Source organism: Bombus vancouverensis, chromosome 13 (assembly GCF_051014615.1).
Source record: "Bombus vancouverensis nearcticus chromosome 13, iyBomVanc1_principal, whole genome shotgun sequence".
Taxonomy (NCBI): Eukaryota; Metazoa; Arthropoda; class Insecta; order Hymenoptera; family Apidae; genus Bombus; species Bombus vancouverensis.
Window position 1 is genome coordinate 8750115 of NC_134923.1, and position 27863 is coordinate 8777977.

Below are 27863 nucleotides of genomic sequence, written 5' to 3' on the forward strand. Positions count from 1 at the left end.
GTCCCTACGACTCGTAAATCTGATCTAGAGATTTTCATGAATCGGAGTTTAACCTAAATCTGTAATCTTTTACATATCTTATACGATATTAAATATTTCCTGGAACTGGAATGTCGATTACATTTATTATCAAGGACAGTGTGCTAATGTCGATGTGTTCCACATTAGAGCCCGTTATAGACGATAAGCGTGAAACGGAAATTGCGGTACACACACGCCATCAACTCTATTCTGATTCAATCACGTAATCTATTTAATTCCGTGTACACGTATCAATTAAGAGGCCGTATCTGATTTTAATCGACCTACAGACGCGGCTCGTGTACCACATTCTGTAATTGCATTATTGAACCGCTTGGTCTGCTAGGTTGCTATTAAATAATTTCATGCGATTAAGTAACCAGTATCTAGTAAATTTCTAGTAACAGAGATTTAATCTTATAACCCGAGTCAAATCCAATTATACTATAGCCACACACAATTTATACCAAATCCTAACCTAAATCAGAAGAGATAGTAAAACACGAAGTATCACTTTAATGAATGTTAAAATAATAAAATATCCGTAGTGAAAGTTCATTTGAAATTATTCTCATAATCGCTCGATAATATATATGACCAACTACTTAAATATTTACTAGTTATTAGAATAAAATAGAATGACCAGTAACTTCAATGACTTGGGATTCGATCAGACTGTTTTTTATGAATCCGCAGATATTTGGAGCTGCAGAGCAGCGGCCGTAAGGACGAGCTTCGACTTCACTACGTATCGCGCCGGGACGGTAGCGTTCACGTGGAGGCGTTTCCTTTCCGTCTGGCCGACGCCGCCTGGCACAAGGTCGCCCTCAGTGTAAGCGGCTCGCAGGTCGAGCTGCTCGTCGACTGTCATCCCTTGTACAGGCGGCTGCTTAGGCCTGGACCACCTGACACCAATTTCACTCTGCCACAGCTTCAACTTTGGGTTGGACAGAGAAACGCCAGGCACTTTCTCTTTAAGGTACGACCTCCTCTTCTTCTTAATTCTGTTTCTCTTACCCACATTTCCGTCCTAAAATCTCAACACTTAGAAGTCTTATCTTTTATTTTTAGCAAGACTTGATAAAATACAAATATAACTTTCCTAAGGTCCTTCAGCAAGGTTATACTTTCCTTCGATACAATTCTAATTACTATTCTAATTGATCAGAGACGAAAAATAAAAAACGGAATGTAATTATAATCCTTTAAGAATTTGAAATTTCAATCAACTGAGATAAGTTCGTACGATTGTCGCGCCACAGGGTGCTTTGCAGGATGTGCAGTTGATACCAGGCCCCCATGGCTACCTGTCACAGTGTCCTCAGCTCGATTCATCATGTCCCACTTGCGGTCAATTTTCTATATTACAAAACACGGTGGAACAGCTGATGCATAACCTTAACGAGCTGACGCATAGGGTGAGTAGTCAGCAGTGGTCTGGTTAAATTTGTTAGAATTATGACTGGACTGTGGATCTTTATACGCATTAATATTTCTGAATATAATTGAGAATATTTCTGGTCAAAGAAATCCTCCTATCCAAAGGATCTCCATCAGAGAAAGTAGGGAAAGTTGAGTCAGTTACAGTAGGGAAAGCTGTATCAGTTAATTTGTAGGTTGGCTTTTAAAACTGTTCTATAGATATCTAAATATCTGCCTAATTTAGGGGTTCACTTGAAAAGTCCCTAGACAATCGTTGTATTCGCTTATTCACGTCCTTCCTTTTAGCTAGCCGCTGCAGAGGGCAGGATAAGCAGAGTGGAGGAGTGCGAGTGCCAAAAATCATGCAGGGCAAACGGCACCGTCCACGAGGATGGTGCGACCTGGGAGAAGGGCTGCCAACAATGTTCCTGCGTTCATGGGGAGATCGAGTGCAGACCGACACCCTGTGCACCTGTCACCTGCAAGAATCCTGTCATTTCTCAGGGACAGTGCTGTCCCACCTGCTTAAGTATGTATTCTATTTCACTCAAATTGTAATTCTAATCTCTGTATAATGCTTAAGTCTTAATTTGCAGATTTCTAAAGATTAATTTAATTGCATAATTACGAAAGTTCAATTCCGTGTAATTGTCAAATCTTAATTTTCGTATTATCTAAATTGTGGAAATAGCTTCAGACCAGTTTACAAATCCATTTTTCACCTATTATTTACTAATGGTCTCTGATTAATTATTATCCTTAGAACAATGTTATTTGCACGGAGTTATTTACGATCACGGTGAGAAAGTTTCGCCGAAACAGTGCGTAGAATGTGACTGTTTCGATGGCAGCTTCACCTGTCAGAGGTTCGATACGGAAACAAGATGTCCGCCACTGCCCTGTCCACCGAGTGAGCAGATTAGTGTGGCAGAAGAATGCTGCAAGTTCTGTCCAGGTACAGTTATCCACACAAGCATATTTCGAATAACTAAATATTTTATGATACTTATTATATTGATCAATATTCTTCGGTGTTTATGACAATTCATGAACGTCCAGTTGACAGTAAATCACGATCGTACATGTTTAGCGGACGATGATAATATTTAATTACTCAGTGACGTTTATTTTAACATTCTAATAAAAAATCATTTATAAAATTTCGCTTGTACCATACAGTATTCGATTAACCTATTAATTGTACAATCCGTGGAGAAAACATTGATAATATTAAAAATATCCAAAGGTACTAGTTCTAGTAACATAATGGAATTAAAAAAGATAATAAATTAATTAATGCCAGAAATTCCCAATTTCTTACTTTTCACGCTTCCTTGATTTAAATGCTCTTTACGTAGTCATAAATCAATTAAGATTTTGCCAAGGATTGTACTCAATGCTATAATTCAGCCATAATTTAGCATTAAAACCCCATAACTACTAGTAAACAAAACGCTGCATGTCATTCCATGGTACTCACATTATATACGAAAATATCCCTGGAAGAAAATTCCGCTATATTCTGCTATCATATAAAAGCATGTCGAATGGCATGTAAGACGAGCAAACTAAACTGAGCCTGACGTCGAAAAGAACCTGATCCAATGCCAATAATCGAATGTTCTAACTGTCTTTGCATCCGCCTGGCTAACCCAATTTAACCAGGGGTGGACTACTGCGCGAAGGGCCACAAGTGTCACGCTAACGCGTCCTGCCTGAACCTGCAGACAACGTACGCCTGCCACTGCGATATCGGTTTCCAGGGGGATGGTCATAACTGTCACGGTACCTAATGCTTCTCTAACTTCTCTCTCTCTCTCTCTTCATGTTTCTATTTCTCATGCTCCTTTTCTTTATGTCGACGTTTGGAGCTTTGTTCGAATTAGTTAAATTGCTCGAATTCAAGCTACTTGATTCGAGTAACTTGATTAATCTGAACGGCGCTTAACAACCTTCAGTTCGATCGAACTTACCGAGATGGCAGGTTGATCGCGATGCTTCGCGTCGATCGATCCTCTGCCGTAAAATATGTAGAGGATCGATGTTGGTGCACACGTGGCCAATCCCAACATGTTTGCTTACTCGTGGCTTTGTCGATGGTCACGTCGAACAGCCAGGTCGTCGACGATTGTGGTTACAGAATTGCGGTAACATGGTTGCGTTCATATCTCTGTTACAGTCAGATTAGAATCGGCTTTCGCCTTATTGTCTGTAGATAACTATTCGAAATTCGTGTTGATAGGCGGTTTAATGAGTTTCAAAAGAGCATCGTGCGGTAACGTGTATTCATAGTTTACGTACGCATTGAAATAAGGTACACGCAAACGTCTTCGCAATTCTATAATGAAACTAAATATATTCATCTCTCAAAGCTATTTTTTGGTCCTTGGAAGGTTATCACCATCGCTTTGAACTTTAAGTGATCTTGAAGAAAATGTTCACAAAATTACCAAATTAAAGTTGTTTATAAGAGTTCATCACTCAGATGGTTTATTAAGTTACAAAGTTACCACTAAATTTGTTTGTAAGCTATATTTGCTCAAGGTCATCTGAAAGTCCACCCAACAGAGGAAATTAATTTGGAATAATTAAATAAATGCTTTGGCACCACAGATATAGATGAATGCAAGCAGCAAGGTGGTTCTGAGGGGCATCACTGTAACGCGAACACAAAATGTGTGAACGTGATCGGTTCTTATACGTGCGAGTGTCTTCCGGGTTATCACAGAGTAGACAAGTTCAATTGTGCCGAGCTAGATGAATGTGCGACTGGTCATCATGCGTGCGACGAACACGCCACCTGCGTCAACACTGCGGGAAGTTACTATTGCATCTGCAAGGATGGCTACACTGGCGATGGTTACACGTGCAAACGTATGTTTGTTTCTTTAATCTTCTTTTCATTTTCCTATGTTAACTTATCCTAAAGATTTTCCCTGTTTTTACTGCATCTGATTTTGGTCAAATATGATTAAGTAAAGAAAAGGAGATAAAATATTCAGTTTAAAAAAAGAATTATATTCTTTTAGAATGGCTCAAACCTAGAGAATCAGAAAGGCGAAATAATTCCTATACGCCATTATAAGAATACCTTCTTTGTTCTTTTCAGCTGTCTGCAATCAGACCTGTCAAAATGGTGGCGAGTGCGTGGCGCCAGGAAGGTGTTCCTGTCGACGTGGTTATATCGGCAACAGTTGTGAACTAGATCTTGACGAGTGTGCGAGTGATTTGCATCGATGCCATCAATCGTCGACTTGTTTCAATATGCCCGGTTGGTACTACTGTCGTTGCAAGCCAGGTTACAGAAGCGCCCTCCACGATAGTACTCAGGGTACGCAGTGTGTCGACATCGACGAGTGCAACGATCAAACGATCGAAAGGAGGCACACCTGTCATCCTAGTGCTAAATGTGTCAATACCGAAGGAGGTTATGAATGTGTTTGTCCACTTCAGGAGGACAATCGCACTATGGAGGAATGTAGGCTGAGTAAGTGTATATTTTCGTGTAGAAATGTAATATTACATCTTAATTTATTTTATCGTCTTCTTTCAAGAATAGTTTACTTTTTGTCAAGTATACAAAATACTCGTTGTTCATTGAACTTCAATGAGAAGAGTTCGAGGAATATTTAAAATAGAATAAAAATGCTTGTATCTTTAACAGGTTGCTGGTTCGAGAATCGAGAGGTGAGAAACGGAGAGACTCTAGCGCCAGCTGGGAATCCCTGTAGAAGATGCACTTGTAAAGATGGCGTTATCACATGCAAAGACCCTATATGCGACTGCAGCGCCCCTGGAAGTCATAGGGACAAATGTTGTCCGCAATGTGATCCTGCAGCCTCTTGCAGACATCAAGAGCTCCATCACCTGGTCTTCAGAAGTGGCGAACGATGGATATACCAGTGTCAGACTTGCGAATGCCTGGTAACAGCGTTAACCTCAAAAATTGCTAACCTAACCCCCTATTTCTTTATAGAACAATTATTATCAAATACAATACATATTGCTCAAATAATAGACAAACAGCGGATCCCAAATGATCACGAAATTCCATCTTTCGTAGTGTAATTAAATTCAGTGTCATTTGTTTTCGCTGACGATCATCTCAAATGAGCATAGATTTTGACAAAATCACTATCTGATATGTTACAGTATGGCGAAATAGACTGCTGGCAGATGGAGTGTCCACCAGTGACCTGCTCGAACCCTGTGACAGAGGATGGAGATTGTTGTCCTCGTTGCGAAGACGATCCCTGCGCGAGAGAATTGCCTGGAAATGGCACTTCCCTCTCAGTACTGACCAGACCACGACCCTGTAGTTACTCCGGGATTATCCACGACAGTGGCAGCTCCTGGCAGGATCCCAATGACAAGTGCACCACGTGCGAGTGCAAGGTAAGGAGGACGTTTGGCCTCGGTCACATCGGGGGAACGAAGAATCATCAGTATCGCAGGATACGGATAGAATAGGGGGGTCCGTGAGGAAAGAGATTCGCGAATTATAAGTGGAGGAACTATGGCCTAGATGATATAGCAATGAAATTGTTAATTTATATTAAATTTTCGTAGGAGTATTATTTCTGCTTTTACTTTTTTTTATACACTAATGTCTCCTATATTCAACAAAAATTGGTAGCATATAATAAGATACTGTTCAGTAAATTCTCTTCTGGTAATGTATAGAGGACGTTTCAAATATGGCGCTTTGATAACGTAGATAAGCATCGTGGCCAGAAGTTTCTATTTACCGCACTCTCTTTTCCCGCGAAATCAAGAGCTCAAGGTCAGTAAATAACCAAAAAACTAAATGTCGCCTTCATTTAGCCGTGGTTCTGTCATGCGTCTAATCAATTACGTTCACTATGTTCCAACGAGGCGCGACCAGTTGCTGTGCGGCAGGCGATCATTCCAAAAACATTGATGTACATAACACACGTGGCGGATTAACATTTTCTTTAATATAATATTCTTCTGTTTTTCTTATCTCTATTTCTGCTTCAGTTGCAGTAAACTCAAACGCTGAACTAACATCGCTTGCATTTTGCATGAACGGTCATCAGTATTGATGTGATTAATTTAAGATACATGTAAACCATGATATAATTGTAAATATATTTACTAATATTTTTTAATTGACTATAAAGTATCATTTTATTAACTTTGTGTGCAAAGTATATAAAAGAATAATCGTAGCTGATAATTTTAATTGATTCAGAAATTCGTGCTTCGCAATATAACATCCGCCACGTGTTTAATTAGAGTCACACGTGTCAGCATATAAATATATTTATTTTTCTCTCACTCTTTTGTTTCTCTGTTTTCGTCTCGCTGTCATTTATTTACAGTGTCAGTAGGTAACCCTATAATACAAGGTACCTATATACTGACTGTCATTTATTTCCAGTATGCCATTTATTTTTGCGGTGTGTATAACGCGAATCAACTTCTTGCAAGGCTATCTGCGCTAATAAAATCTTGTTCTTTCGTACGCTGAGAGAAAAAAATTTCATCAAAATATTCCACTCATTTTCGTTAAAGTCTTTGAAGTATAAGTATAATCTACGAGTTCATGAGTCCCATAACCTCACTTTGTCATAGATATAGTACAGTCCTAGCTTACACAAAACTTAGATTAATCCAGCTTAGCCACACACTTAGACTAAATCCAACTGATATTCAGTTACAGCTTAGTTAAAACGTAAATTAACTGTTATATTTAGATCTAATTTGGAATTAGTCTAGATGTAAGCTGGATTTAGAGTACTTAACTGAATTTAACATTTGTTTGAAGCTAGCAATTAGTCTAATCTAGAATCTAAAAGGAGAAAGATTCGACCTTGATGTAACGTAACTTAGGTCTAAGGCTAACCTAATCTAGAATAGATAAAAGTATAGATTATCGACACCCTGACTTCAAAGGCTGAACGAAGTCTCTCTTGAACAAAATTTTAATTCTTTAAGTATAAGTTCTCTCGGCGTGAGCTAACTATTGCGTCGTGCTATAGTTCTTGCCATTATGTTAATTGTCTAAAGCTGTGTTCACCATATGTAAATTACTTCAATTAGATCTGTCTGTTCTGGCAGTACCAGCGTACGAGACACGTTCAGGGGCGTCCCTAAGTTAGCCTAGACTATTCTTATGTGTAATGTTTTTTCGTTGGCTGCCTTGCACGCGGCAGTGTTCATTATTATTATTATTACTAGTCCTTCACTTTAAATAAGAAAGACGAGATTCCTAATTCGGCACCGTATATACATATATGTATTTACTATGCATGTTTATTTAATGATCAGAGTAATCACGTGCTGTACGTAACGTAGAAACGAGGATCATTATTAATGTTAATGTTATCGTTGTTATATACTGATATATATATATATCTATATATTTATTTTTGTAGTAACAGTTGATTTGATCAATTGTATAATTATTCTTTTTTTTTTTTTGTTTAACCCTCGCTCACTGTATAAACCAGATACTAAATAGCTTGAATTATTATAAATATATACAAATGTGTATAGCTTAAAAATTGTTTAAGAAATCTATGGAATAATTTTCGGTTAGATAAACAGTTAGCTTGCGTTGAACTTTAGCGATGATGTTTTAGGTCTCACACAAATTGAACACTGCCGCGAGAAATAATTCAAATCGCGCGCGCAAGATGTTAAGCTCTGATCCAACTTTCGTCCGATTCTCGTGAGATTCGAACTGAAAACTTTCACTGCTTCGGGTCGGCCCTGCATGGATCGTATTCAATACATATTCGCCTGACAACGACTAATCGAGAGTGGATCTTATATCTCACTGCGACCGAGTGTAGCATGACCTCGACCTCGTCGATTCATTAGAATCTATCTTATTAAAAAAACAAAACTAACAACATTATAATACCACAGTCCTTAATATAAAATATATTCACCGTAATATTTAATACAGCTTGATAACCTATAACTACAAAAAAAAAGCAAAAAAAAAGAGAAGAATCAGTAAAAGTAACTAGAGTGATATGTGGAGCTTTTCACAGAGAAAATGTGGTTAAGTTGATTATATATTTAAAATGAATCGGCGAGGAGAGATGAGCTGATGTGTTGAGCGGATATCTGTTAATTAACAACGAAAACGTATGCTGTGTAATCATGCTGTGAAAATTCTTAATAACCCATGCCATTTCATAACATACGTAAATACACACATCAGCCGTGAATGACTAACCTGACTAGCCTAACGATGGGTATCCTTGCAGGTGCCGTACTGCGCCCAATTGGTGAGCAATAGCGCGTGTTGTGTGCATCGGTAATCACGTCACTTCTACCTCACCTATAATCTTCTCTACCCGCCTCTTCTTCTTCTTTTTTATTTATTATTAATGTCTTTTTCTCTCTATCTTCTTTTTTCTATTTCTTACTTGTCACTTATTTAAGCGCCCACGAGCTCTCAAATGCTTTCGTTTTCCTTCTGCCTGCTTCATCGAATAGCACATTGGTAACTTTATTTCTCTTCCACTCTAGCTATCGCTGTCCCAACCCCACTCGCTTCTTATTTGTATCTTCGTTTGAAACTTCACATTTCTCTGTGTTGTAACGTTCGTTTAGAATCCACTAGAGAGAGTAATCTGGTTCATTCGTTCATAGAGGTCTCTTGCGTTCGTTGATCGCCGCACGCTGGTCACCAGGCTTCCAATTTCTCAACTTTTTCTTGTGTTGGGTTACACCCACTCTGGTCGTCTATGCCACGTGTAGACTTGCAAGTCCTTAGATGTGAATCAAGTTGAAATCGGAATAATTGTGTGACGATGTTTCCATTGGTTATTCGATAACTTTGCATTAGTACTTTTCTGGGCAAAGTTGGTACAACTGATAAAGCACTTGCAGATGACGCATTCGTGAGTATATGTGGATGATCTATATGACAGCGTGTGGCATAGACGTGTGGCAAGAAGGTCTAATTCTCAGGGTGAATCGCGAGCACGTACGCATGTTTTGTATTAAAAATTGTAATCAGAATTACTCTTGATCGATCTGAGGACAATTTTTTATAAATATGAAATTGCCTTTGACATGAATAAAAATACTATATTATTATCTAGTAATGTTTTTAAACATCAATGATAATATTGTAAAATTACGAACTCAACCAAAGTTAAATTTATTCATTATAGAAAAAGTGAAAATTAGTTACTCTGAATGATAAAAATATATAAGAATAAATATACAGAGTTTTAGCTACTTTTGAGTTAACTTTAGTATTATTCAACTACGTATTTTACGAGGAAAGAAGAATATTCAAGCTATTATGTCATAATTGTCGTAGATAAAAAATTTATTGTTGCGTCGATCAGTCGATCAAGAAATGTTCGATCCTTGAGGTCAATTAAGGTAGTCAAATGCACGTTTACAATGGATACGCATGCACCGACTCACCCCATGTTATTTTCTAACTAATTATAATTCAATTAACGTCAAAATTACTCGATTCAAAGAGCGCATATTTGAAGATGCATTGTCGTCAAATTGAAGAGAAAGAAATCGAAATTTCCTACATATTTGGTATCGGTCGGGCGCACGACGCACGTGGTGACAGACACGCACGCACACACATACAGACACACGCGCACACACGCACATACACATGCAGACACACACACACACACACAGATTGCATTTTGATTCGTTTTTGTCTTTCTGTTGTTATTATTATTATTATTGTATTATTATTATTATTATTATTATTACTATTATTTATTATTATTATGGTTTCGTTACACTTGAGCCTCTTTTGCACCCTTCTCTGATCTGCATTCGAAATTCGATAGAAGCACCAAGAGTCTCTTTCTCTCTGTCTATCGAGTGTTGTCCTGTAACGATTCTGACAAAAAAGAAAAAGAAATTAAGGATTATGAAATTAAAAAAAAAGATATAAGAATAAAGAAGGTCATACAAGATGGTTTAGGACGAACCAAATTTATAAGTCTCATATGACCGAATCTATAATTTTCAAATGACATCTTCAAAATTATTTTTCTTTGAAACTTTTTACAGTGTACGGAAAATGATAAAACGTAAGATTTGACGATAAGATTGATTTCTGTCAGAATCGTAGCTGGAAGTAGTGGTAACCTAGACACGATGTCGTCAAGGTGTCAGATACATACTATGGAAATTCATTGTTTTGACCCCCGAATGTCAGAGCATGATTGTCATGAGTCGAGTCCTTGTAATTTGTGCTCGTAAAATCCAACATTTTTACCGATCGTGCACGGTCGAGAGGAAAGGGCCGTCGAACCTGGGTCATCTGCGAATGGAGGACGTGGATTATCACCACAACAGAACGACGTATGCGGTTTCAATTAAACAATGAATTACATATTATGTGGAGGATTACCTGAGTATCCCCCCAAGCGACGCGAAAAGTCTTGGATCAACGTCGTAAGTCGACCAGGGTGACATCTGTAACGGCTCCTCTCAACTCGCGGATTCATTCGTTACACGCTTCTTTCGTGAGAAATTGATAACGAATATTTTCTTATCGATCTATAAAGTTACTTCTAGTTGTGTAACATTTTAACATCATGACGTAGTTGTGCACACGTTCACAAACTCAGATTCACGCCGAAAATAGTGCACCGTCTTTCAAAATCTGCAAAAGACACTTGCTAATCAGACGAAAACGCAACCACAACACAGATAGCAGAATCCCCTTGCCCAATTCGAATTTCCCGCTTCTGTTCATCCTTTATATCGCACCGCGCACCTGACAGATGGCAGCACGCACGCGCGTCCCAAGACTTTTCACGCGGACGGGGGAATACCCGCGTACGGATACTGCATAAAAATGAGAAAAAAAGGAAAATAAATAAAAAAAAAAAAAAAAATGAAAAAGAAACGGAAGAGGGCGAAAGTCAGGCGAACACGATACAGTCGCTTGGTTCGTTCCGCCGTTGGCTAACCCAGTATCCAACGAACCTCTCCGTAGGACGGGCAGCTATGCTGCAGCTACGATTACGGCTGCGCTGGCGATCTGGGCAGCAACGGGCAGCAGCAACGTCCTCCAGTCGTTGTTCCTGAGCCTGTCATACGCGGTCTACCGAGCCCTGCGGGGTCACCGATGGCTGACGGTACACCGGAAGCAGCTCTATCAGCGGTTACCACTTCCACCTCCGCTGGTGCAACATCAGTCACCAGCACCTACCTTCTGTCGGCCTCGTCTTCTTCCTCGTCCGTCAACAACGTCGCCACTGGTGGCTCTACCGTCAGAAAAGATCACTGGGCTTTGCAGAACAGCCTGCCAAGTCTATCCCAACAACACAGGGACGACCATCGCGCTAGAGCGCAAGTACAGCAACAACAAGTTCTACCGACAGCCAGGTACCAGATGGCCTCTGGAGCAGCGACGACGTCGTCGACACCTGAACGCGTTACACCCACGTCGACGTCGTCGACGACGACGATTAAGGCTTCGGTCAAGCACGAGTCCAAGCCACAGGCGTCTACGTCGCGACGTCAACGTACCAAGTCGTCCAAAGGTCTCGGGAGTTTGCGTCAACGTACCAATGCGTCCTCCACTTCCACCTCCTCCTCCTCCTCCTCACCCTCGCTGTCGTCGCCTTCTTCGTCCTCGCCATCTCTCGCGATGCTGGCGCCTCCTAGCGCCAGCCTCGACCCACAAGCGGACAGCGTCTCGACTAGCAGCAGTTCCACCAGCGAGAGCGTGGTCGCGAATAGCGGTTACCGTCAACCGCCGTCGACGGGAGGACGCCACCGGCGCAGCGAGGCCAGGGAGTCTGTGGCGCGCGACAGTGACGCCACCTGAGGCTGACGCTTCTGTGGACAGCTAGAAGAGAAAGAAATGAACACTGGCAACGCATTCCAGGGGGTGTAGCACGGCAACTGTGGGCTGTGGCCCGACGTAGGAGCGAGTTCGGAGAAGCGTTCTCTATGGTCACCTGATCGCCTGATTGAGGGTGTCGTCGAGGGAAACGAGCGCACTAAACGGGACAAGAGAAAACCGACTACGAGACGAAGCAACACAGAGGAGCATAACAAACGGATTCTAGTTCTAAATCCGTTTGATTTGTCGACGATCGTAGACAACGAAGATGACGATATTAGGGAAGAACGTCCAGTTTCCTCGACGAGATCGATCCTCGCCCAGCTTCCAGGGATCGCCGCGTATCATTGGATCGTCTATTAATGGACATTTCCCATCATCCGTGCTCTGTGGTTGGCTGACTTGAGTCACGACAGAAAGAGGCTATACTCGAGCTTCGATAGGTCTAGGTTAGGTCTGCCAAGCTCGACGCTTCGAGGACACGGTGTTCAGCGAGGAAAACGATCGACCGATTGCATTTTTGGGGAATGTTAGGTGTGCCAAAATCATGAGCTTGCCAACACCAGAAAACTTGTCGGATCTTCTGTTAGTAATGACATACGCGGACCCGACTCGCGCTCCCTCTGCTTGGTTTCTTTTTGTTTGTCCTCGAAAGAGATCGAACGACAACATAGGGTGAGTCCATCGTTGTCGTTGGTCGTAGATCGGACGAAGCGTCTTTCCTCGCATTTGACTAAATGGGTCAAGCATAACACATAAGTGAGAGAGAATCGAGAAACTGAACCCATGACGCGCGGTGTCCTCCGGGGCGTTCTCTCAACACAAAGCAGCACCGAATCACACGCTTTCGCGATTCCTTTCCTTTTCTCCTTTTTCTTTTTTTGGCGTAATTTCCATGTTGAACAGGTAGCGCACAATATTTGGGCCTTATAAAAGTTATAAACAGGAAAAAGGAAAAAAAAAGAGAAAAACGGAGAGATCTTGTCGTCGTTTCGCCAGCGGGAGATCTAATCTGTAATTACGTAATTAATGTAATTTAAATATCGTGTTTCTGCTTCCACGGCGAAGCGAAAGACAAGGAAAATGTAAAATGATAGAAATTAGTACTTTATCGTAAGGAATTGAATTATCCCAATGAGAAGAGCAAGGAAATAATAATTAAACTAAATATAGAAGAGCTCCGTAATATACTTATTAAGATATACGAATATATATGTATATGTATGTATATATACTATATATTACTATTAATATATACAAATATATAAATATATATATATATACGTGATGTATATTCGATATACGGAATCACGCGTGAAATATTGACGATTCTATTTATAGAGTTATGTGAATCGAGATCGATCTTGTCGATTATAAAAATGCACGTACGTATACACGTAATAAAGAAAAAAAGAATATTCTATGGATCATATCTCGTGACGCGATGTACAACCGTGGGTTGTTGTAAAGCTATCGCATGGATATTATAGAGCTCCTGTTTTCTTCGCGGGGATGAAGACGATTAATCAAAGGTAAAAGAAATGGACATAAGAAACGTCGTATAGTCTTTACGCTTGAAACGTTATCATTTAAGAGTCATCGTTATGTATTAGGGTAATTCTGAGATTCCGATTCTCGCGGAGACTTCGAGAGAGAGAGATAGCGATGTCATTTTTTTCTAGACAACCATTACAGGCCGGTTCAGTTTCTCTGGTTCTAAAACGCTGATTGGTTTATGCCTGATCCACAATCGTCGAGTCATACAAAGCGCAACCTGTGCCTCCGCGAATTCACTAGCCATTCAATTTTGGCTCTATTTACGCGATGAAAGGTTAGACGTGTTTATCTACTTCTTCCAGTTTTAAATTCTTTCACTTAATACTCGATGATGAAATTTCGCATGAAACATTTTTCATGCCACATTTGTGTTATTCAATAATTTTTAATAATTTCGAGTCAAATTAAATAAGTTCATAGACTTCTTAAATGAGACGAAAGGCGGATTAAATTATCTTAAGCTCCAATCTTTCATTATTAAATTTTTTACTTACGGATTCATTATTTTAATATGTCGTTTCATTTCCACTGAAAATAAATTACAGCACATTTCTGTTTCGAAGAATTAAAATTAGAAATTGAATACTTTCTATATCAACTACTAATTTCATGACTACAGGACTCTCTGATTGAGGCATGATCCGGTTAACAGGTTAGAAATGTTCGAGGTTAAGTTACTAGTGACAAATCAAAGTCAGGTCGATTTAAATCTGTTTCAAATAGTCCAATATACGTAGGCATTTTCGCACATATTTTGGAATTAAAATGGAGAATACATGTCTAATTTTTCATTGATGCAATTGGGTTTCTTGTTCAATTATTAGTTTTACACCGGACGATGAACGTGCCGGCTCCCTCGAACGATTCTTTAGCTCGCTCAATCCAACGCGACCACTACGACTACATTCCTCCTTGATTAACAATAAGTAGGCACTAAAATGAGAGAAACACAAATATATATATAAATATATAAATATATATAAATAAACGAACAAAGAAAGATGTGGATAAATAATTAATTAAAGAAGCAAGAGACGGATGAAAAAATAAATAATTAAAATAAATGAATGAATATATATATATATATATACATACAAATATATATACAGTATTGTGCAAAAGTCTTAGATCATCTATCAATTAGAAGTGTTTTGTTTCTGTGAATGAATATAAGAATATTTGCTATTATTTTAATTCTTTTTTAAATCTTTTAAATTAAGAATTAGTAATAGTAATTATTGGTAATTAAGTTTCAGATTATTTCCATAACAATAATAGTTATTTTTAAAAAATTAATTCTCACTTTTATTATATACATAATGTCATTTTTGGTGTTTCTGTAATGTTCTAAATTCAAGACAAAATCATTAACTAGCAATGTCGTAAAATAAATATCTAAAAATCCATTTTTATGTAACACCATATATAGGAATTACTTCGAGGTCAATAACATAGATGGTCTAAAACTGCTGTATGGTACAGTATGAAGAGGAGGCAGGAATATACATATATACACATGTACGTATACATATGGAAATGAGAGAAAAGAAGTGAAGCACTCGGGTAAATTAATCAATTAATAAATAAACTCCTGGCGAAGTATAAAGCGTGCTGAGAGGGACTCATATAACGTGCATTCGTAATCGTTTGTTCAATGTGCAATAACATATGGCTTAATTTGTGAAGAAGGCTCCTATTAGTCGCGCGGTATCAGTGCTGCTCCACGTTTGAAAGAGGATTTTCATTAACGTAAAACTTACACGAGTCGCGTGGCCGCTGCCCTCTGTCATTCTATTTATCCGTCATTCATTAATACAGACTTCCTCTGATTTTCCTTTTAGAGTAGATACCTTCAACGAAAATTTGAAAGAATATTTTCAATCATAACAGTGAAATTTAATTGGATAAGGTGGCTATTTTGTATCTCATTGATCACGTGACACAACGAATTCGTCGACACAAGATGGTGGCCAGCCACGCGACGTCAAAGCTCCGAGCACGTGTACGAAGTGGCGACGATTCGTTCCAACTTTTTGTACACAAGAATGTATAGTTTTTCCATCGTGGTGCCGAAATGAAAATGAGAAAATCGCTATTAGTTCCTCGAGATAAAAAGAACTGGGCAACGAGCTTCGTGCGCTTCGTCGCGTGTTACATAGAGGGGTACATAATACTATACACTTGCATAAACGATAAATGAACGGAGAAGCGTGCATTGGGTCGAGCAAATCGTAAATTAATCGTCATTGTCGAGCAACTGATCGATGAACATACTGCGTTGCTCTCATTGTATATAGGATGTGTATTGTTAGAGTGACAAACCTATTAGTGAGACATATTATACATACATACATGCATACACAATATACACAAACAAGTATTATACAACCGAGGTTATTCGCCGTGCGATTTCAATTACTATGAATTAACATCTTAATGACACCAGTACTAACGTTTTTGACATGAATCTATTAATGAACGACGAAAGGATGACGAAGGATGATGAACGACGACGAGAGAGAAATTCGAGGCATTGGTCTCCAATTATTTCAGTCGAAATTAATAACTATTATCACTTTTCCAAAATCTAGACCAAAATTGTATTTTCTGTCCCTCCGTCTCTCTCTTTCTTTCTCTCTCTCTCTCTGAATCGATCTAGAAATTATTATATACATACAAACATACACACACACACAACTCTCTCTCTCTCTTTCTCTCTCTCTCTCTCTCTCTCTCCCGCTTGCTTTGCAACGTTCCTCAGAGTTTCGAGGCGAGAACGGGACGAAGAGATCGGCGCGTCGTATCGTAAACTAGCATACAATTAATTGATAAATAAATAGAATCGTATTACCTATTGTACTATCGATAAATAATTGTGTTAAGCATTTAACGACGAATTAATATCGAGGAGCGGGGAGAACACGGGGAAGGACGAGCCTAAATATTATATATAAGATGGAAATGCGTTTGGCACAAAAGATGATGAAAAATATCTGAAGGGGATCGTCGATTATTACAGACGATACTAGTTATTAAAGGTGTAACTTCGTTAGATGTAATCCCGCGTGGCCAGAAGAGGAGAAGAGGAGAAGAGAAGACGAGTAGGATGCCTCGTTGCCAGTATTTGTTCCAATGATATTTTCGTATCCTGATGTATCGTAGTCTAAGATCGTTCGAGAAAGTCTGCTTGGCCCGACAGATCGGAAATTCTAAGTTTCAGAGCCTTGAAAATTTCTTCGTCGACCCTGCAATGCTACATAACCGCTCTAACGTTAAATATGGCATGACTAGAAACCAATATTTCGATCTTGAGAATCAATAAAAATAGAGGTTAGACTTAAAATATTACGGGCAACGTTTCAAACTAAGTTCAGATTATGGAACTCAATAAGAATAGAGATTAGGTTTACGAGATCACAGCAATCATTTCAAACAAGTCTATTACAAAATAGTTTTAGTCCTCCTATTTTAGAAAATTATACGCATGACATAAGTAACAAAGCGGTTAGAATCTTTTTAGGAATAGCTGAAATATAAACGAGTGGGAATGCAGTATTTCACTATAGTATTTCAGGGTTAAGTGACAGGTTAGCTCACTTCGTCTTTTATATCTCACCTTCATACGATGGAGGAGAACAAAAAGCACTCAGTTTGGCCTAATTCACGAAATAATATCTATTTTACAAAAGTGTTCTGAGGTATCCAAGTTCTAAGAAAGAGTATTTTTAAAATCACTGAACGCCATAACGTAATCATAAGTATCTCCTGAGGAATTGACATTAAATCTGGCAACGTGGTATTCGTACACCATTATCCGCGCGTTGTCCTTCATTCGATTAGGCAAGATAGTCAAGAAAGACAGGCCAGGTCTCGTAATGAGGTAGATAGGATAAGTAGAAGATATAAGTCGGTAGGTAGGTAGATATCCGAAAGCAGGGCGGCGATAAGCAGCGTTAATATCGCGTGCCATAATGAATCTAATTGTATAGTGTTCACTCGTTGCTCTTCGTACTTTGGATGAACTCGACCCCCCGCCCCACACACACAAAAAAAAAGAAAAACACAAAAAAAGAATTGAAGCAAAAGATCGGCAAGTGGTAACGATGGTATGTAGTTAGACCTATCTTCAGTGGACAAGATATAAAGGGAAATAAAGAAGAAAAAAGAAGCTCTAAAATGAACTACGGATATCCTCATGGAAAGAAGAAGAGGAAAAAGTAGTTAAAAAAAAAAAGAAAAAAAAACAGCGAGAGAAATCAGCCAGTGGACTTCTTTTATAGTGTTACCTAATTATTAATAACAGTTTACCATGTTACTCCTGACTATCGTTAGTTAACGCCTAATTACTTATTACCGAAGTAACTAACTACACAACGACTAACTAGTAAGCGCTTTTAAATTAAAGGAGAATTAACGAGGATCTAAACTACAGCCAGCCTAGTCCCAGTTTTAATCTGTGCTAACACGTAGAATGTTACTCTACCGTTACTACCTACTGGCACTAATTGTTACCGTCATCGTCACTATTTCGTTCGATTTCGTCGTATGCGATCGGTAGCATCTGCATCGCCTCCCGTGGCCTGTACAAAACCTACGTAAAAGTAAGTCAAACGTGACTTACTAGAAGTGTCCACCTGGATACTTCCCAAAGAAAGTTTCAAACAAGAAGCTGATTACATCGAGGCAGCATTTTTTTAAACTTCACATCTTTCAAAGTATTCTCTCTATAGAAAGAAACATCTTTTTTTTTATAACTTTTGCCTTTCGTACAATCGCACAGATTTATAATTGCGGCGTTTCGCGGCCATTGGAGCGATCGCAGCGCCGCCGAGCGCCAGTCGAGTGCAACCACACGCGACACCGAATCAGATGAGCCAAGCGAACGGCTGCTAGTGTTACCTTTCTCGATACACGTACTAGTGGCTGGCGCAATCGTCACTGCCGGGACTATCATCGTCATCTTCGTTCATTCGATCATCCGATCAGGAAACAGGCGACCGACGCGTCGAGTGGACGTCAAGTTTCTAATTATTAACTACAAGCTCTCTACTAACTAACATTGTAACTCGTCTATTTACTACAATCTAAAAAAAATCTTGTTGCTGTCGTTTAGACGGGCACAATGCGATATCGAATGGGGTCTGGTTATTTTAGTTGACGTTTCTTTTCATCGTACACATCGATCGAGATCGTGGATCGCGAATCGAGAGACAGGCATCGAACCGATAAGGCATCGAAAGGGAATGAAATCGAGAGCTTGCGCCTGCGCCGCCCTTTGCATATAGGTGTACGCTACCTGGTGATGTGACGTCGGTAAACGAAGTCGAACTATACGAATGGGAAACGTAGAACCTCGTTCTTCCAGTGTGTACCGATCACCCTTCGACTGCCGTACATTCGAGCCCGCTGTTTTCATCGAGTCGAGTTAGACAAACGTGTTAGGGGTGGACATAATCTCTGTTACTTTCTGAACGTTACTTTGGCGTTACTTTGGCTTTACTTGGCTATATGGAATTGTGAATGTGTACGTCACAATGGTACGATCCTTTATACTCCATTGATTGATCTACATATGTATATTTCATTTGGTGGAATAATTATAGGAATCGTTGTGGACGAAATTTGTGTGAAATATAGATTAGATCGATGTAAGTTTATAGACGAGTATAAAGGATCAGAGAGGTTTATCTTAAGACGATAGTCTCAAAGATGTCTGACATTCTACCGACTTCACGAAGTCATGTCACTAACATTAGGCTCATCATCTCTACCTATCTTGTCCTTCCTCCCCCTTCCCCCTATTCTTCCTTCAGTCGCCAGTATCGAGTCTCCTCGACGAAACGTTCTCTGGCCGAACTGAAGAACATTCGTTTCTACCCATTGCTCACGATTAACCCACGTATAATCATGAGACTGCTCTGACCAATGCGAAACCGATCGTGTCGTCCAAGGTGATCGACTGACTGAAAATTCTTGTTGGCCCTCTATAGACCATAGTTCCTAGCTCAACTTAACCCCAAACTTAAAGACACCACACTTAGTCTAAGTTTCTCATTCAGACTCGAAACGAAAAAGGTAAACGAAGACTTAACTCAGGCCTAAATTTAATCCTATCGCGATATATACATAGCCTAAAAGAGAGAAATGAAACTTAATTCACCCTAGAGTTCAGATGAAATTTCACTTATAGTTCGGTATATAACATAACCTTAATATTAAACGAAAGTGTTAACCTCGGTGACTTATTAAACGGTTCTGTGCTAGTACAGGGCCTAGCTTTAGTCCCGATTATTATAGCGTTAATCTAACATTTAACGGCTGTAAATTAAACCTATAAAGGGTTAAAGAAAATACGATCAAGGGTTAACGGAACAACGATTCTTGGGCCCGATTCGTTTCCTGTTGGTCGTGAAATCGCTTGTAACAGCGTGTAACGATTATCTCGAACGTTTTACGTCGGTCGTGGATTGAGGCTTGGTGCAGAAAGGAAGTGTAAACGAACATTATGTGTAAATCTCGGATTCTTGGAATCTAGAAAGCTATATGGTAAAAAGAAAAAGAAAAAAAAAAAAAGAAAAAACGTGTTTCGAGCGTCGCCCGGACAAATAAAAAGCAGTTACTATAACCACAGCTTTGTTTTCTTTTCATCTTATCGATGGCTCACCAAATTCATTTATCCTCTCGAAAATCACTATGTATCAGTCTAAACGTTGAACATTTTCATTTCTAAAAGATCGTTTAATAAAAATTTGATTAGTGGGTCATCCAAGCCACGTTTAATCAAAAGAAGAAAAATGAGGGCGAAGAAATACGAAACGACCTGTATTAGCTTATCAAAATCGTTGGAAATATTCCATGGCGACGTCCATCACGTGTTCCCATGCTTGTTGTGCGACGAATGTTTCTATGTACGTGTACAACTTTAACTTGATAGCCTACGACATAGGGACGGATCCAGTTTCGTGATGACAAAGGCTGGAGGGAATGGTAACTTGATTTTTCAATTTCTACCGTTATATCATCGCTGAGTCGCTAATGACGCAATACAGTCCCGATTATACAGAGTAATTAATTTTAATTAGTTGTAGCCAATAAATCTTATTATCATTTTGAATACGCCAGCGTTTCCCGCCATTTCTCCCCACCACCGAATGGATCCGCCCTCGCCTACGAATTATTGTACGGTAACGCCGTGTTAAGAGCGCAAGGAAGTTGATTTTCTAGTCAGGTTATGATTATACGCAATTTTACGTTGACAGATATCATATTTCATCGTTGTGAATATGTAAGATGTTTTTCCTCTTCTCTACTTCGTATCTATCTCTATTTTTGTTTCCATCCATTCTTCCTGTCTTTAGTTTTGGCTTTTCGAGTCGAGCGCGGCTCGTCATCGAGCGATAAACATCTAATCATTAACAACATGTCAAGCAATGACAAAGACGACGATTATAAGATACGATTTCGAATTAATATATTAATTATTATTATTGTAATTCTTATGGTTATTCTTCTTATTATTATGATTACGGTTATTGAATTGATTGCTACCATCGTCGATTTATTAGTAAAACTACCACTACAGTCATATAATACCTTTGTAAATGAGAATCAAGACACCGACGGCTAGGGAAAAAAACTTAATAAATTGAAATTCTATTAACCCAAACGTGTTCCATTGTTATTCCAATTCTCCTCTTGTGGGTGTTTCCCCTTTCATGCAAGTACATAAATTTACGTGCGTCTCAATTTCGTTCGTTTTCTCTACAGTCAGCGATAGTAAAACGAGGCGTTTAAATTTTGTCCCTCGAAAGCTTTTCTAGTATTTGTCCAAGACTAAATGAATTGTTTAATTTAGAAACATTTGTATAATTACCTTGAAAGTTTAGTAACAAGGACATATAATCAATGTTTTATAAAAGTTCATACGAACAAAGCAAAAAATATATATACGATGGACGACCGGAAAGTATGTGTACACATAGAAGCCATATGAAACTACGGAACGTACTCTTAGAAGTTCACCTAGTTACATTCATGTATTGTCATAAGTCATACATAATTTTGTGTTCAAATATTTAATATCGTCGTTCTATCACACGTATAAACTGACAATGCCAATTGAAAATCTCGCCGATAACGCTTTTACGCTTTCCAGACGTTGAAAAAATTCTACATATATTAGTACATGCACACATTACAAGCTACAAATTAAGAAATCATTTTAAAACGCATTAAAATAAATATCACGTTTCATGTTCTCCTTATATTTCTCTCAGATTTCATAGGTTTAGACTTTGTAAAGTGGACCTTGTAAGTGGGAGATTTTCGAGGTACGTTTCATCGATTGGAATGTTAACTTTTGCCCCATAATTTCTGATATCCAAGCTGTTATAAATTCGTGACAAAAGGTCATACATCAATTATTATCGAATCAATGAAGGTTTGTCGAGTTCGAACGTCTGTACAGGTATTGACGAATATTTTTCAGGACTCAAATCACCGTAGGTTTAAAGATGCAAGAATCTTCTCCTCTACAACGAACAACACTGCAATTTGTTTACATGCCAGTGCATGAATAATCTAACACGAAATAATTCATTGCTTTAAAATAAATATCGAGCTTCGCGTTATCTTTAACTGAAATATATTAATAAATTTTAGTATTTCTGTGACTATGACTAGGTAACATGTGTCAGGGCCGTATTGAATTTGCGAATTCGCGTCTTCTGACTGTCGAGCAACGGACAAGAACGTAAACTAGACGATAACTCGAACCAATAACAGTAGAAAAACAAGATAAATTTGTATTTAGAGGTCATAGTATTTAGATAAAGTTATAAAAGTTAAATTGATAGTTAATATTTTAATAATCATTACTATAAATAATAAATGCATTTAAAATACTGTAAAATGACAGTAAATTAGCAACAGAAGACCTTTTATTTACATTTTGCGATAATTTAATAATATTTTATTCTTAGTACTTTTATTTAGGCTAACAGGTCCAAATTTCGTTTCTCGATCATTCTTTGTTGTTAAGCACTGTAGCCCGTAAGTTGCGATTGAGATTTGAAATAGACATGCAGCTAGTTAAATGGTAGCAAAGTGGAAGAAATTCGTTGTTTCCAGTACTGCACTATTTCTTAATATCTCAAATCGTATTTCAACATCTAACGTTTGTGTAATTCCGCCATTTAGTTTTGGTGAAGCGTAATATATTGCTTTGATTTTCATATTCCGATGTGGTAATCTCGTTCTGTAATTTATCGACTAGAACTTGTAATTATATTTAAAAAATTATCCAATTATCGCAAAGGTTTAATGTAAATCTCGTAGGTTTAATGGTAATCTCGTTCTGTAATTTATCGACTAGAACTTGTAATTATATTTAAAAAATTATTCAATTATCGCAAAGGTTTAATGTAAATAGTATCAGTTTCTTTCATTAATTTACTGTCATCTTCGAATAATTTAAACGCACTAATCATTCGAAGCAACGATTATCGAAACATTAACTATCGCGTGTAATTTTGTTCGTCTATTCGATACATAATTTCGTCCTTCCACATAGATACCTGGGGATGAAATTAGGAACGTGCCTATCAGAAAGAAATTCGAAATAGAATCGTCAAATGCAAGCGAAGAAGATGAAGACGTAGCTTGTTTCATATATGATATTCAATTATCAATTTTCGAATGATGCGAAGGGAAAAAGCGTGTTAGTAGTATTTTCTCGACTCCGACCTTCCTATACTCTTATTACGTTAAATACGTGCCGCGATATTTTGAACTATATACGTTAGTCAGTCGATTATACTTACCAAGCCTGGGAAACCAACATGAAGTCATAATTTGTCATTATTCATACATATCTTTTTTTTTGCTTTATTCAGAAATTTTCTACGTGTACAATAACGTTGAGAATACATGTAAAAAGCTATGTATGTTATGAGTATTATGTACTGGTGCCACGTGCGGCACGAAAATTTATTTTACATATTTAGGTTTTGGTGGTGGCTTGCTGGTAGTAGATTGTTTTCTCAGTCGAGTTCCAGCAAGCATTCGACACAGTCTACGGCGAAGTCCTAAGCTTAGCGTGATACACAGTCACAACTACTTACCAGTACCCAAGAGATTGTCATGGCAACCAGCACAATAAACTTGGAAAACGCGAGTGTAGAGGAAACGCGGGAGTTTTTAGATTCATTCGACATCGTTTTATCGGATTGCGATGGCGAGTTTCCACTGTCTACCCGTCTCATAAGTATTTTACATCGACATTTGCTTTTAAAATTCTTCCGATACTTGTCGTTTACAAGGTTCGTTACAATGCAACGATTCCTAAATTCTGTTGGCTTTGTTGCTTCGCGAAAGAGACTGTGCGTCCTTACGCACTGAAATTAATACGTCTCGTATTAATTGTCGCGATCATCGGAAATTACGTATTTACGTATATTCTTGTCACGAGAAATATTTCCATATACACACACATACACAAGGTGCTAAGCATCATTTCCATGAAAATATTCGAGTATTTCGAGATGGAGAATTTGGCAACCACCTGTTTACCAATATGGTGAATCATAGACGATTATACTAACTTGACGTCTATTACTAGGTGTCCTTTGGTATCTTGACAAACCGATCCCTGGCTCAGCGCATACGCTTCATAAACTACGGGACCTAGGCAAGCAGCTGTATCTATTAAGTAACAACAGTACCATAACCATAGACGAATTCTGCAAGCGTCTCGATTTACACGGACTAGATATCAAAGCGGTGAGTGTTGTTTTCGATGCTATCGACGGCGATTTCTGTTTGCCAGTGCGTGGAGAAATCGTTTATCGAAGATACATACACGGAGTATGCGGATTTGTAGGTAAAATAGATATACGGGAATATAGTAGGTGCATTCAGTATCGGGAGCGGGTATTGTAGATAACACCAATTTATGTATGTATGCACATATTTGAATACCTATAGAAATTTTTTCTGGATATGTTACGCATGTTATACGAAACAATTGTACAATAGAAACGTAACGAAACTCCTACTCTCGAATAAATTATTTCCCCTTTAGAATTTTCTGTTCTATTGCATCTCGTATTCCGTTTCATAGCGAATGTTTTACAGAAAGAAGTAATAAACACCGCGAAAACCATTAGCTGGTATCTGAAGAAGGTTCAGTTCACGGGCGAAGCTTTCGTGATTGCAACGACACAATTCCGACAAATTTTAATCGACGATGGATTTAAACTCGTACCACAGGAAGTGAGTAACATTAGCAAAGCTTACGATCGAGATATACATTGCTTCGAATTATTTAGAAAAATAATGCCTATCGGATTGCGGATTTTTACCTATTTATAGGATATACGAACATGTTTTGTACAACGCAGTCACGAAGCTAATCTTTAAAATTCATTTGCAGAAAACTCAGATCGTAGAGCATAAACGATACGACGGACTAAAGGGTATCGAGGATGATCCGGCTATTAAAGCAGTGATCGTCGATTTCTGTTCTTCCTGTGATTGGACAAAATTAGCATTAGCCATTTCTTGCTTGAGTAGAAAAGATGTTCTTTACATATGCGGTTGTAGAGAGGAGTGGCTCGTTTATCATGGCGATAAGAGAATTTTAGGTACTTGCATACATGTTTGACCAAACTTCATTGACACCTCTCCTATTATTTGCATATTTATCTTTTCCTTTTTTCGACTGTAAATATTAAGATAAATATCTAGAGTCGAACGTTTCTAACTGTTTTTAATTTGTAATTATCTTGTCGTAATTTTGTTATTCCATTTGCATCACGCGCACCTTTTAATAAAATACTAAATAAAGTGGAATCTATTAGGTATAAACATAAGTAACAAATTAATTAACAAACATAAAGGATTTACAACAATTACTTTATTTGCAGGTTCTGGTCCCTTGATCGATCTAATTAGCAAACAGAGCGGAAGAACACCATTAGAATTTGCCAAGCCTAGTGAAAATCTAAAAGATTATGTTTTTGATACGTGCAACGTGAAAGATCCAAGCAGATGTTTAATCATCGGCGACTCGTAAATATACCTTCGTATAATCCATGTTTCTTAATCCTAGTTTTTTTCTTTTATATTTAATATTTCACATTCCAATTTGGACATTTGGTAGAATTTTTTAGCTGTTTGATTATCACGTGGGTAGCTACCCCCAGCGGGGTACCATCTTCGTGTTTGTTAGATTATATCCTTTATGGATTATATCCTAATGTTCACAATTTTTCAAAGGAAATTTATGTTGCTTTTAACGTTACGATGAATCATTACTCGATCTTTAATCGCCTAGTACGAATCATTCTCTTTCTTGTTTCAGGATAAACACAGACATGAAATTCGGTGCTATGTGTGGATTTAAAAAATTGTTCGTCAACACGGGCACGGACAAAATAAACGAAGCGGCGATGGACGACGAGTGCTGTCCAGATTTCTATATTCCGAGTCTAGCGTTGTTAAAACCCCTTATCGATTCGCTGCAAAACGAATCGACAAACTAGAAAAGTCGTGTTTCTCCTGTTTCCACCTGCCCAGTGGTAGGCTTTACAAACTGATATGTAACACGCCAAATTTATTTTCGTTATTAATGACAGAATTGTTCAAGATTTTTTGCTCAACTTTACAACTTCTCATTTGTCATCGATTTTTAGTCGCTTTAGACGATAATATTAATATCTGCGAATGTATAAGGAATAACTGTAAATACGATACTAATAACCAATGAAACGAGATTTTATTTAATCAGTTCAATTTGCATTTCTGCCGAGAACTACTGACAAGGCGAAGGTTAAATGAAATATGCTAACTCTTATCAAAACCTCACTCATATCGCGCTTGTTCGTAACCGAGATAGAAAGAACATTTCCGATGTGTATATTATTCAGCGAAAATTGATGGCACGTTCGTGTATCTCTATCTTCAAATTAGTATCATTATCGTAATTGCTGTATTAGGTCACATATTTAGAAACTGAAGCTCCGCGGAATTTCTATATTAACAGTTCCAGACGTGAAACACTTGACGTGAAATTATATCATGTATAAGACCAATTAAAATGAATTGAAATTAGAAAATTAGCATGTTACCAAATACAAGTAGCAATTATTTTCTTATTGTTAATTATATTGTGAATTTCCTATAAATCTTTCCCAGAAAAACTACAGTAGAACCTCGATTATCCGAAATGATGCGCCTATCTCGAATAATACGATAAGGTTTATCAGTATTCGTAAATCGCATAATAAGATAATAGAAAACATTTTGATAACATTTCATATTGTTTAATTCGTTGTTTAATCGATTGAAAGTTTGATCGACTGCTTTCACGTTACCAGACTATGTTTGTACTTTCGTACTCTTTGTATTAATATTTCGGAAGAAGAAAAAAAGAAAAAGGAAGTTATGGTAAAAATTAAAGTAGCTCGGATAATACGGAACTTCGGTTAAACGGATTTCGGACAATCGAGATTCCTTTTTCCATTTTGTTATGTAATTTCTGTTTCAAAATTTAGCATAAAATCTGCATATATATTAGAAACAGACAAATGAGAATACATAATATATCACATAGATATCTAGGACAAACCTTTTTAAATTTCGCGATATAATTATCGGGATGGTTTAGCGTTATTGTAATTCATAGTAGAATGATTGAAATGCATCGAGTCATCGTACAAATAGATACCAACGTTGCGTCATTACCATTCGATGTATTACTCTCGATGTTATATCATCATTGGACTATGGATTTTTATATATTTCTAGTTAATTAGCAAATGCAAAAATACAGTATATAAACTATCCAAAGTATGACAACTCGTTAGGATATTCAACGAGCAAAATAAATCTCCATTGAAATTCTATTTCTCCTATTCATAAAAATCTAAATTCGAATGGACATTTGTAACTCTAACGACATGCTAATCCTAACCTAAATATAACCTAACGCTAGTCGTCGTCAGGACGCTTTTGGGAAATGTAAGGTTTCAAATAT

The 27863-nt window shown here is 38.0% G+C and overlaps 2 protein-coding genes and 1 long non-coding RNA gene across 7 annotated transcripts in view; 2 read left to right on the forward strand and 1 right to left on the reverse strand.

The window, feature by feature from the left end:
• The window catches only part of LOC117161098 (protein kinase C-binding protein NELL1), an 88719-nt gene extending 68266 nt beyond the window's left edge, over nt 1–20453 (forward strand). The window contains exons 4-14 of one of the 4 annotated variants that reach the window (XM_033342329.2): nt 718–1000; nt 1284–1439; nt 1750–1972; nt 2207–2398; nt 3109–3228; nt 4057–4317; nt 4553–4930; nt 5108–5367; nt 5596–5838; nt 8688–8737; nt 11417–20453. In XM_033342329.2, the coding sequence (XP_033198220.1) occupies nt 718–1000; nt 1284–1439; nt 1750–1972; nt 2207–2398; nt 3109–3228; nt 4057–4317; nt 4553–4930; nt 5108–5367; nt 5596–5838; nt 8688–8737; nt 11417–12278 (3028 nt within the window). In that variant the 3' untranslated portion in view covers nt 12279–20453. The remainder of the gene's footprint in view (nt 1–717; nt 1001–1283; nt 1440–1749; nt 1973–2206; nt 2399–3108; nt 3229–4056; nt 4318–4552; nt 4931–5107; nt 5368–5595; nt 5839–8687; nt 8738–11416) is intronic. The other 3 variants (XM_033342340.2, XM_033342351.2, XM_033342359.2) reach the window with 3 other exon arrangements.
• On the reverse strand, nt 9745–11547 carry LOC117161163 (uncharacterized). Of its 2 annotated transcripts, none has more exons than XR_013059927.1 (3): nt 11407–11547; nt 10596–10735; nt 9745–10309 (listed from the first exon to the last, which is right to left on the reverse strand). It is a non-coding gene; the product is annotated as an uncharacterized LOC117161163 (long non-coding RNA). The 2 variants fall into 2 exon arrangements; XR_013059928.1 differs by having other exon boundaries at nt 10826–11425.
• A 3404-nt stretch (nt 20454–23857) lies between the features above and the next one.
• LOC117161155 (uncharacterized) lies at nt 23858–26989 on the forward strand. The gene is made up of 6 exons (XM_033342470.2): nt 23858–24062; nt 24447–24607; nt 24962–25099; nt 25260–25470; nt 25753–25897; nt 26190–26989. The coding sequence occupies exons 1-6, from the start codon at nt 23969–23971 to the stop codon at nt 26368–26370; spliced, it is 930 nt and encodes a 309-aa protein (XP_033198361.2). The 5' UTR covers nt 23858–23968; the 3' UTR covers nt 26371–26989.
• The last annotated feature ends 874 nt before the right edge of the window (nt 26990–27863 follow it).

Bases quoted from the DNA above. Each gene is read 5' to 3' on its own strand.
- LOC117161155 (XM_033342470.2), top strand. From the start codon at position 23,969: ATGGCAACCAGCACAATAAACTTGGAAAACGCGAGTGTAGAGGAAACG. The intron at 24,063-24,446 runs GCGAGTTTCCAC...GTCTATTACTAG, and splicing joins CGTTTTATCGGATTGCGATG to GTGTCCTTTGGTATCTTGAC. The intron at 25,898-26,189 runs GTAAATATACCT...TTCTTGTTTCAG, and splicing joins TGTTTAATCATCGGCGACTC to GATAAACACAGACATGAAAT.